A 12,368-nucleotide genomic window follows, 5' to 3' on the forward strand; every position below is an offset into this window, starting at 1 on the left:
TTTCTCTTTTCAAATTAATTTCCACTTTCTTGCCAAGACACAGAGTGTTTCAGAAATTATCAAGTCTCTGACTTATTGCTTAAAAGCAACAACTTTCAGCAACCAATGAGGATAAAATAAATTGGTTCTCTTCGTGCTACAGGTATTTTTAACTACACCCGAGGCACTCCCGCTCTTTTTGGAAGTACAAAGGCTTTTGGCAATATTGTTCACACTCACAAGCTGTTCAGCAACTGGAAACAAACAGCATACTTGTGGACACACTGATGACTTTTGGCCTCAACTGGCCACCACCCCAATAAAAATCGATTACTATTAACAGGTAAATCTCACTTTGTACAGAACTTCTGGTACTAGCCTATCTGCAACCAACTTCCCCAACTGGTTGAACAAAACTGCAATGTAAACACACTTGGAATGAGTTTTTGTAACTTGCTTTTAAATGGTGCAGCAATACTTTCCACTGTCCTTGGTTTTAAAACAGTAATTTTTCCATCCAATTAAAAATACAGAGAAATGTAAGATATAGTCTTTATATGGTCCCATATTGAACAATGATGAAAAGGGCTACACTGGGCATTGGGAAACAATGGCAGTCCCTAGGACAGCATTCTAAGATGGGATGTTGCTAAGGATGGGTAGCCTGTATGACTTGGCTCTTAACAGCAATACACTTACAAATGTGCATTTGTATTTGTAAAAAAGTGTCAGTCAAGCCATCAATGTGCTCTCAGTAGTGTTTGTTTATCATTCCCCTCCCACTATTTGTGGTGAAAGGCAGCTCCTGACCTGCAACATTTCACCTGTACATGGCTGCCACCAAGATAAAGCAGGGAAAGACCACCATCTAAGGTCTTTCTGCCAAAGTCCAACAAGGTCTTACCAACTTAATAGAACTCTTTGAGAAAATGATAAAGTTGATTGATGAGGGAAGGGCTGTAGATGTCATATACATGGACTTCAGTAAGGCTTTTGATAAGATTCCCCATGGTCGGCTGATGGAGAAAGTAAAGTCACATGGGGTCCAGGGTGTACTAGCTAGATGGATAGAGAACTGGCTGGGCAACAGGAGACATTGTAGAAGTGGAAGGGAGTTTCTCAAAATGGAGAACTGTAACTAGTGGTGTTCCACAGGGATCTGTGCTGGGACCACTGTTGTTTGTGATATACATAAATGGTTTGGAGGAAGATATAAGTGGTCTGATTAGCAAGTTTACAGATGGAACTAAGATTAGCGGAGTAGCAGATAGTGAAGGGGACTGTCAGGTAATATAGTAGAATATAGACTGATTGGGGAGTTAGGCAAAGAAACGGCAGATGCAGTTCAATCCAGGCAAGTGCAAGGTGATGGATTTTGAACTATCCAATTAAAGAGTGAACTATACAGTAAATGGAAAAGTCCTGGGACAATTGATGTACAAAGAAATTTGGGTGTTCAGGTCCAGTGTTTCCTGAAGGTGGCAACGCTGGTCAATAGAGTGGTCAAGAATGAATACGGCATGTTTTCCTTCATCGAATGGGGTATTGAGTACAAGAGTTGGCAGACCATGTTACAGTCGGTTCGGCCACATTTGGAATACTGCGTACAGTTCTGGTTGCCACATTACCAAAAGGATGTGGATGCTTTGGAGAGGGTGCAGAAGAGGTTCACAAGGATGTTGCCTGGTGTGGAGGGTGCTAGCTATGAAGAGAGGTTGAGTAGATTAGGATTATTTCCATTAGAGTTGAGGGGGAATCTGATTGAGGGCTACAAAATCATGAGAGGTACAGACAGGATGGATAGCAAGAAGCCCTTTCTCAGAGTGTGGGACTCAATTACTAAGGGTCACGAATTCAAAGAGAGAGGGGAAAAATTTAGGAGAGATATGTATGGAAAGGTCTTTATGCAGAGGATGGTGGGTGCGTAGAATGTGTTGCCAGCGGAGGTGGTAGAGGCTGGCACAACAGCATCATTTCCGATGTATCTAGACAGATACATGAATGGGATGGGAGCACAGGGATACAGATCTTTAGAGAAAGGTGACAGGTTGAAATGGAGGATCTGGATCAGCGCAGGCTTGAGGGGCCAAAGGTGTAATTTTCTCTTTCTTTGTTCTTTGAGGGTCCATTCAGATGTCAGACCTCCCTTGTTGCCTGAAAATGAATGCAAATAGTTTCCTGCATAAGTAGAAAATACTTTTGTTTTACACCTTCTGAGAAGCTCTGAGAAATGTCAAAATTCCAAAGTTTTGGTTTTCTTCCTGCAAAGACTGTGCAGAAATGATTTAGAACCTTTGCATGTAGTTATGGATGATTTCTTTTACAAATAAAGTATATTTTTGATACTAAGAAAAAAATCTCTTCCCACGCATGTGGGAGTATTGCAAAAAGGATGGGTTGCACCTAACCTGGAGGGCACCTTGCACAGAATGCCACAAGGGAGGGTTTAAACTAGTGTGACAGGGGGCTAGGAACCGGAGCAGGAGGTCAGGGTGTGGAGTGATTGAAGAAGAACGTAGTGGTTAAGTCAAGTAAGTCTAATAGGAAGACCAGGCAGGGCCAGGATAATGAATATGGCAGGACTGGCAGTCTGAAGGGCAAGACTAGCAGCTCAATGTTTCATGCATGGTGGAGAGGGATATAAAAGGGACTGATTAAGGAGAATGTCTCAGCTGCACTAAGAGAGGACATTTTAGAGGGCTAATCCAGCAAGGTCAAATGGGTTGAACTTCGGAATAAGAAAGGTGCCATTACCATGAAGGGGTTATACTATAGGCCTCCCAATAGCCAGCAGGAGATAGAGGAACAGATTATCTACAGATTTAGTACCAGAGAACGGGAGGATTACAAATGTTGTGCCCAAGTTCAAGAAGGGAAGTAGAGATGACCCAGGCATTTATAGACCAGTGAGCCTTACATCTGTTGTAGGAAAAGTTTTGGAAAAGACTACAAGAGATAAGATTTATAATCAATTAGTGAGCAACAATTTGATTGCAGATAGTCAACATGGTTTCATCAAGTGCAGGTCATGTCTCACAAACCTCATTGAGTTTTTTGAGAAGGTGAGCAAGCATATGGATAAGAGTAGGGCAGTTGATGTGGTATACAAGGACTTCAGTAAGGCCTTTGATAAGGTTCGACATGATAGGCTGTTGGAGAAAATGCAGAGGCATGGATTAAGGGTGAGTTAGCAGCTTGAATTAGAAACTGGCTTTCTGTAAGGCGGCAGCAAATAGTGGTTGATGGAAAATTTTCAGCCTAGTGTCTGGTTAGTAGTGGGCAGTGTGGAAGAATGTTCAGGTCGCAGGGGAACTTGGATAAACTGCAGAATTGGGCTGAGAGGTGGTAAATGGAGTTAAATGCAAATAAATGTGAGGTGATTCACTTTGGGAAGAATAACAGGAAGGCAGAATACTGGGTCAATGGAAAGATTAGGGTTAAGAGTTAGGGTTAGGGTTAGGATATGTGGATATGCAGAGGGATCTTGGAGTCCATGTACACAGATCCCTGAAAGTTGCCATCCAGATTGATAGTGCTATTAAGACGGCAAACAGTGTGTTAGGTTTTAGAGGATTGAGTTCTGAGCCATAATGTCATCTTGCAACTATACAAAACACTAGTGCGGCCACACTTCGAATATTTTGTACAATTCTGGTCGCAGGAAGGATGTGGAAGCATTGGAAAAGGTGTAGAGGAGATTTACCAGGATGCTGTCTGGTCTGGACAGAAGGTCTTATGAGAAAAGGCTGAGAGACTTGGGTCTGTTCTCAGTGAAAAGAAGAAGGTTAAAAGGGGACTTGATACAGGCATACAAGATGATCAGAGGATTAGATAAGGTAGACAGTGAAAGTCTTTTTCCTAGGATGATGACGTGGCTTGTACGAGGAGGCATAGCTACAGATTGAGGGGTAATAGAATTAAGACAGATGTCAGAGGCAGGTTCTTTACTCAGGAAGTGGTAAGGGTGTGGAATGCACTGCCTGCCAATGTAATTAACTTAGCAACATTAGTGAGATTTAAACAATACTTGGATAAGCACATGGATGATAGGTTAGTACAGTTAGCTCAGTGGTTAGCACTATTGCCTCACAGCACCAGGGTCCCAGGTTCAATTCTAGCCTTGGGCGACTGTCTGTGTGGACTTTGCACATTCTCCCAGTGTCGGCGTGGGTTTTCTCTGGGTGATCCGGTTTCCTCCCACAGTCCAAAGATGTGCAGGTCAGGTGAATTAGTTGTGCTAAATTTCCCATAGTGCTAGGTGCATTAGTCAGAGGGAAATGGGTCTGGGTGGGTTCCTCTTTGGAGGGTCAGTGAGGACTGATTGAGACACTGTAGGAAATCTAATCTAATGATGATGGGATAATGTCGGGGGATGGACTTAGATTAGTTCACAGGTCAGCGCAACATCGAGGGCTGAAGGGCCTGTTCTGCATTGTATTGTTCTATGTTCTGTACGTAAGTACATCATAGATAGATGTAAAAACAACAGGTTACTGCAATGGGTGATTTTAACTTCCCCAATATTAACTGGGACTCCATTAGTTCCAGGAGTGTAGACGGGGCAGAATTTGTTAAATACATCCAGGAGGATTTTGTGAAACAGTATGTAGCTAGTCCAACAAGGGAAGAGGCCATATGAGACCTTGTATTGGGGAGTTTGACTGGCCATGTGTTTGAGGTTTCACTGGGGGAGCGTTTTGGGAACAGTGATCATAATTCCATAAGTTCTAAGATGGTTATGGATAAGGTCAAGATTGATCTGCTATATTGGGCGAATTATACCAGTATTATGCAGGAATTAGAGAAAATAGATTGGGGGCAACCATTTGGGGGTAAATCAACATCTCACATGTGGGATATTTTAAAGACCAGTTGATCAGAGTTCAGGACCCCAGCATGTTACTGTGGGGAAGAAGGATAAGGGTGGCAAGATTTGGGAACCTTGGATGATGAGAGATATTGAAAGATTAGTCAAAAGAAAAGGGAAGCATATGTAAGGTTTAGGAAACTAAAATCAGACAAGGCCCTTGAGGAATATAATGGAAAGGAAGCTATTTTAACAAGGAGTTAGAAGGGCTAAAAGAGGTCATGAAATGTGCTTGGCACATTAAAACCAAGAGGGCAGCTAGGGAAAGGGCAGATCCAACTTAAGATCCAAGGAGGGAATTTAAGCATGGAACCAGAGAAAGTGGGTAATCCATAATGAGTATTTTGCATTGGTGTTCACTGAGGGAAGGACATGGATAATGGTAAGATTATGGAGGGGTATGTTGATGTTCTTGGGTGTGTCGATGTTAAGAAGTAGGAGGTGTTGGATGTCTTGAAAAATATTAAGGTAGTTAAAGTCTCCAAAGCCTGATGGGTTCTAAGAGAAAGTGAGGAATGCAGATGCTGGAGATCAGAGCTGAAAATGTGTTGCGGGAAAAGCGCAGCAGGTCAGGCAGCATCCAAGGAGCAGGAGAATCGATGTTTCGGGCATGAGCCCTTCTTCAAGAATGAGGAAAGCGTGCTAAGCGGGCGAGGACAAAAGGTAGGAAGGAGGGACTTGGGGAGGGGCATTGGAAATGTGATAGGTGGAAGGAGGTTAAGGTGAGGGTGGTAAGGTGAGGGTGATAGGCCGGAGTGGGGGTGGGGGCGGAGAGGTCAGGAAGAAGACTGCAGGTTAGGAAGGTGGTGCTGAGTTTGAGGGTTGGGACTGAGACAAGGTGGGGGGAGAGGAAATGAGGAAACTGGAGAAACTGGAACCCTCCAACCACAAGAGATGAACTCAGATTTCTCCAGTTTCCTCATTTCCCCTCCCCCCACCTTGTCTCAGTCCCAACCCTCGAACTCAGCACCACCTTCCTAACCTGCAATCTTCTTCCTGATCTCTCCGTCCCCACCCCCAATCCGGCCGATCACCCTCGCCTTATCACCCTCACCTTAACCTCCTTTCACCAGTCACATTTCCAATGCCCTTCCCCCAAGTCCCTCCTCCCTCCCTGCCTGCTTAGCACACTTTCCTCATTCCTGAAGAAGGGCTCATGCCCGAAACGTCGATTCTCCTGCTCCTTGGAAGCTGCCTGACCTGCTGTGCTTTTCCAGCAACACATTTTCAGCTCTGATGGGTTCTATACCAGGATACCGAGGGAGGCAAGGGCATTTCTGGAGCCTTGACAGAGAGCTCTGTATCCTCTTTAGTAATAGAGAAGGTCTTAGAAGACTGGAGAATAGCCACAATTGTTCCTTTGTTTAAGAAGGGCAACAAGGATAATCCAGGAAATTATAGATAGGTGAACCTCACGCCAATGGAAGGGAAATTTTTGGAGAATATTTTTAGAGACAGGATTCACTCGCATTTGTAAAGGAATAGACTTGTTAAGGACACTCAGCAAGGCTTTGAGCAGGGGAAGTGATGTTTCACAAATTTGATTGGGTTTTATGAGGAAATGATGAAGATGATTGATCAAGATAGGGCAGCGTACGTTGTTTATATGAAATTTACTAAAGTGTTTGACAAGGTCCCTCATGGTATAAAATCAGCATGGTCATTGAAGATAGAGGGTAGTTGTGTAAGCTGCCTAGCTCATGGCAAAAGATCAAAGAAACTCAACTGAATCCATGAAAATGTGTACAGTTCCTTTGGTCTTTTAGGCCCATCTTTTCTGACCATTTTGTGCTGTAAATTGACTTCACACCAGACTGAAGTCACTGGTACTGTGCAGTTTTAGGATCTATTCAGATCCTTGCCACTTCAGCATGATTAAAGCATCTGACAACAAATGGAGGTCCTAATACTGATTGTAACACCAGCTCTTATCAGGATCCCAATTAGTCTTAATCAACACTCTCCTGATTTTTCACATACTCACTGCCGTTGGGTGTTACAGAGCAATTTTGTTTGTGATAAAGAAGATTAATTATGCATATTAACACTGTCTAGATATGGCTTTCAGCTCATGGAAAGATATAGAATTGGGCAGGCTTAGCAGAGTGTTATGGGACTATTGCTTGTAAAAGAAGACCTGCTAGAAACTATCATCTGACCACAAACATTCAGTTGTACGATATGCAGATACTGAAAGCCAAGTCTTCTCAAAGAGTTAAACCACAGAAGGTACTGCAAAAAAAAAGTGTTCCTGTTTTCAACCAACCAATATACCTCTGCTTTTTGTACTACTGAAGCAGTAGCTTATTTTAAAGCATCTAAATATTTCGTTCATTTGTTACAGTTATTTGCCAAACCATGTTCATTATTAAAGTTGCATATGGTGTAGTTTGACAGCATTACCCAGCCTGCAGAACACTTCACCAAGAAAATACAAGTAGCCGATGCACAAACCTTGTCTGTGCTTCTAACATTAATATGCACTGCAGCTTTAGAAAGTCAGAGAGCTGGTGAATACATAATTTAATTTATCAAAGCCTCCAGCATCATTTTAAGTAGAGGTTTACTATGAAATATATCAGATCTTTTTAAAAATTCAAGACGTACCTCACGTAATGCAACTTGTCTTTCATCATTCTATTTGCAAGCTCAATTTCTTAACTGATGACATTTGCAGTTACCCAATGGAAATGTAAGCAAAATGATTCTGCACTACTCACCTGATGCACAAAGAAGCAACACCACACCATGAGGCACTTATAAGTGTTTTCAACAGCAAAAGAAACCTGAAAATTGTCTAATACTTTGAAGTGATGTTTGGAGCTTACTCTCAGCCAAAATTACCCCTAGCTTTCCCTTAGCTGCACTCCTCCCAAGGCAGCCGGAACAACAGGAAGTGAGACAGAAGCCTTTCACATCTATGGTTATCTGTATCTATACAGAGTGCAGATGGACTGCAGAAGCCAGTAATGCAATTTTAGTGGTCTGCCAGGTGCACTTTAATTGTGTAAATGCTATTGCTGTCGAGAATATATTGAATATCCTTCCTTAAAATTGCTGCATCCTTTGTATTGTTGGGCTGGACAGGCCTGTATGAAACGTAGCTAGCTTGAAATCCCCCAAGTCCTGATTCCTGACACTCGAGAGGAAGTTGAAGCAGGAGCAAGCTTAATTTGTGTTGGGATTGTTTGAACACGGGTCTTATTCTTTCAAAAGTATAATAGCCATGCAATAAGCATTTATCCTACTTATTTTTGTCGCGATAAACAATGTTTCTACGTTGCCAAGGAACTAAATAGATTTACTTTCTAAGATTTATAGAATGATTTCTGGACTGCATATCTGTTCCTGCAGTCAGTGCATCATTTCCTCTGAAGGCAGAGGGTCCTATATTACTTGTAGTTAAATTGCTTTTGGAATGTCATACATTTGAAACCCTCATGCTCAGCAATTAACAAGTGAGTTGATCTGAGTTGATGATGTTGAATATTTATATATCCTTCTCCAGTTCAGTGGATTCTTCATAATGGTACAACATCTAATATAAAACGTGTTCTTATAGTTTCAATTTTTGCTCAGACTGCAGCATTTTCAGGAACACACTCAAATGTGCATTGTTTGTAAGTATTTGAATATCGTACTTTGCATGCTTAATTTTAAAAAATCTGTACACTAAAAACCTACTGGAATTGAATTTTCTTACAAATTATATATTTCAATTCCATATCTGAAACTGAAGATGTCTTCAAAGCCCAAATGAACCAATTATGTTGTGAACCTTTTAGAACAAAAGAAGGTTAATATAAATTTTTAGTCAGGATATCCATATCCCACCAAGAGAAGGAATTGCGTTAGGTAGGACCTGAAAATCCTGTTTTGAATGGTATCCTATTGCTGGCTGTTTTCAGCATGTTGGGTCAGAATTAGAATATCCTTCAATGTCATGTATACTCAAGGACAAAAGGACAGGAGTACAGAGACAATGTTGCCCCACATGGCACCATCTTAGATACAAAGTACCTAGGTACAAATCTTAGATAGAAAATACAGAAATAAAGGTAATTAGGAAAAAAACGTTACATTACCTTACAGTTATTCATAGGGTAAGCTGGAAAAATGAGAAACAAAGTTAAAGAGATAAGCATTACAGATTTTCCATAAAGGGCCTGAAGTAGATCAATGCGTGGGGCTTCCACACATAGTCTGACCAGTCTCACAAGCTGCTGACCACTCACACTGTTCTCCAATCCAACAACTGCCCAGCTCTGCTCAGGCCTCCAGTCCACTAAATGTAACTGTTCCACTTGAGCCTCTAGCCCGCTGGCTGTCCCTGCACCACTCAGGCCTCCAACTTGCCAGCCCGTCCCCACTTGGGCCTCCAACCAGTGGCCAACCCCCTCAGGCCTCCAACTAGTGGCTGTCCACCCTCAGGCCTCTAACCGCTGGCTGTCCCTGCACCACTCAGGCCTCCAACTTGCCAGCCCGTCCCCCCTCGGGCCTCCAACCAGTGGCCGTCCCTGCCCTGCTCGGGCCTCCAGCCTGCTAGCGGTCCCTCCTCAGGCCTGCAGCCGGTTGGCCATCCCCACGCCACTCAGGCCTCCAGCCCACTGGCCATCCTCACTCTTCTTTGGCTTCCAGCCCACTCTGTTTTATAGGAAAACATCAAAAATGGGAAAAAAGGGGAAAAAGAGAAGAAAACTCAAATAAATGAAGGAGTGGAGAAGCTCTGGTTGACATCGCCGCTAACTTGACGTAAGAAAGATCAGCATTATTGTCTGTCCTCCATGCACCAGGTCGCTCATTAAAAGTCCACTGAGAAAGGCCAATTGGAATTTTTCAATCAGCCTTAAGTCTCCTGAACCAGCTGGAGACCCTTTAGATGCCCAGAAGTATGGAACTGGTGACAGGTCAAAGGCTTAACATTGCAGGCAGCCTAGGGCCACCCGTATGGGGGAATCTGCCTCCATGTCAATTAGGTTAGATTATCTACAGTGTGGAAGCAGGCCCTTCAGCCCAATAAGTCCACACCGACCCTCTGAACAGTATCCCACGCAGACTCATTTCCCTACATTTACCCCTGACGAATGCACCTAAGACTGTGGCAATTTAGCATGGCCAATCCACCTAACCTGCACATCTTTGGACTGTGGGAGGAAACCAGAGCATCCGGAGGAAATCCATGCAGACACGGGGAGAATGTGCAAACTCCACACAGACAGTCGCTCGCGGCTGGAATCGAACCCGGGTCCCTGCCTCTGTGAGGCTGCAGTGCTAACCACTGGGCATCTTTGTGAAAATCCCACCGAGTGGCTGATTCCTGCATCTTCAGGGTCAGGTTCACAATGTGGAAACTGTTCCCCTTCCACTTTCCATCCTGGGTGGGAAAAATCCAGCCCTTCATTTTTTCCAGTTCAGAAAATAGCTTGCCTGAAATGTCTAAGGATAAATGATGGTTCAAAAATGTTTCTAACAATTTTCTTAAAGTTATACAGCTGGTTAACTAATAAGTCAGTCTTGGAACCAAGACTAAGATATTCTGGGATCAATCCCAAATGTACCAAGCCACATGATACTTAATCAAACCTTCACCTAAATATGTCAGTCATTAATGATAAGACATGCTGGAGCAGACAGCTTCAACATTTACCCTCCAATTACTTCCATCAACTAATATTCCTGGATATTTCATCACAAGGCCTTTTACTTTCAACTGATCTTTCCCCATTCTCTAGCCCCTAATCTCTCAAAAAAAATCCATTTACATAGCAAAGTCCCTTCCTACATTAAGTGGAAAAAAAACATTACCTAACTGGATGATTCATACGTATCAGATAGACAGACTTTGTTTTCCCCATCTCCAATAATGTTATTACTAATAACAGAAATGAAAAAGATGAAAGTGTTAATTTTTTAATGCCTCACTGGTTTTCGTTAGGATTGCTCACTGCAATTGATCAATATTGAGATCTTGAGATTAATACTCAATCCCAGCAGACTAGAGGCCAATAGTGGAGAGTTAACAGACTTCGTTCATGTGCCTTTCCTACATCCTCTCTTATACTGAGTATTCTTCGCCAGCGTTTGTGAATGTTGCTACCCGATGGGGTAATGAATGCTCACAAACAGGAACACAGCATTACAGTGCAACATCACTCTCCAGTGATGGAGCAACAGAGTAATGTACTTTGTGTACCTCTGTTCAGCGTATGTATAATTTTGCTGCAACCTGTTTGTACTTTTTTTTCTTCAGTAACGTGATGGCACTCAAACTAATAGTGCAATAAAGTGGATCCAAAACAGCCAAACCATTCACTGACTCAACTTTGGTCATTGTTTTTGAAAATGAATTATTGTGGTATAGCAGTCTGCACACATGCTAGCTTGAAAGTCATTGTGCACAAAATGCAATGACATCAGTAGCACTTGCATAGATAAAACCTGAAGCCTATCCCAGTCAACTAGCATCATGTGCCCCATCTGCACAAGCAGCACAGCCATTTTCACTGGTCATTTTGGAGTTTGGAGTAACAACTCTGTTAGAGAACAGATTATTCACTTGTTGCTTGGGGTTTGGAGCTACACTGAGGGAGAACACAATACTTCATAATATTTCATGTAAAAAACACACAGCAAAACTCATTCTGCAAATCTTAATCTAAACGAGTCAACCCTTAATTCAGTCAGGAGACTTAATTAAGACACAATATTTGTTCCTTTACCTTTTCAAATGTTCTCTGACCTCCCATGTATTTCCATCTGTTTTTCACTTCAGTTTTATCGCTTGCCTTCCAATCTCTTTTGTCGTAGTCAGGGTTCCTTTTGCTATGTCCATTGTTATTCCCGATATCCTGGTTTATTTACAGGGAGTGGACCTTTACTTTGTGGCAATAGGTTTGGAACTGCACCAATCCCATTGTCCCTGAATTTCCTTCCATTATCTTGCATAGTGTAAAGCTCCTGGGAAATGCCTATTCAGTACTAGAAAACTATTGTGAAACTTTACCGTGATAAATATCTGCACCATACTTAATTTACAAATTCACAGTGGTTTGAATTGGAAGGCATGATTAAAAAACGATGTAACTCTGCCCATATGTTCCAAAGGAGCAGTTCAACATGCTTCAACTGGTCTGGCCCTTCAATGATTGACAACATATTATAAAATAAGATATATTACAATTTGAAAGTAGAATCATGGCTGTCATTTCTCACTTTGTAAGTAAGAAACCAGAAAATATAGAATTATTCAACAAAATCTTATTGAGTTAATCCTTTATAAGCTCTGACCTAAAGGAGAATAAAATTTTGTCCATACATGTTCTAGTCTTTGACTGTGTAGGTCAATCGTTTTATAAAATTAGTCTTATCATCAGGTCTTCTCTGACCAGGGAGATTTTTGGCTTGTGGTCATCTTTCTGTGTGTCTCTATCCTGTGCCAGTCTTTAAATTTGCCACTAACCTCCTTCAACTTTTAGCCCGTCCAGCATTGATAATCTCTGCCGTCCTTCTCTTCCTTGAAATC

At 42.2% G+C, this 12,368-nt stretch overlaps 1 protein-coding gene across 4 annotated transcripts in view; it reads right to left on the reverse strand.

The window, feature by feature from the left end:
- arhgef3 (Rho guanine nucleotide exchange factor (GEF) 3) overlaps positions 1–12,368 on the reverse strand; it is a 326,424-nt gene that overhangs the window by 165,053 nt on the left and 149,003 nt on the right. Inside the window, exon 1 of one of the 4 annotated variants that reach the window (XM_060835603.1) lies at positions 11,566–11,642. The exons of 2 other annotated variants lie outside the window; for them this stretch is intronic. In XM_060835603.1, coding sequence (XP_060691586.1) covers positions 11,566–11,592 — 27 coding nt within the window. In that variant the 5' untranslated portion in view covers positions 11,593–11,642. Of the gene's footprint in view, positions 1–7,566; positions 7,629–11,565; positions 11,643–12,368 lie in introns of those variants that run through there. One more of the 4 variants, XM_060835602.1, reaches the window with a different exon arrangement.

This window comes from Hemiscyllium ocellatum, chromosome 14, assembly GCF_020745735.1.
Source record: "Hemiscyllium ocellatum isolate sHemOce1 chromosome 14, sHemOce1.pat.X.cur, whole genome shotgun sequence".
Lineage (NCBI taxonomy): Eukaryota > Metazoa > Chordata > Chondrichthyes > Orectolobiformes > Hemiscylliidae > Hemiscyllium > Hemiscyllium ocellatum.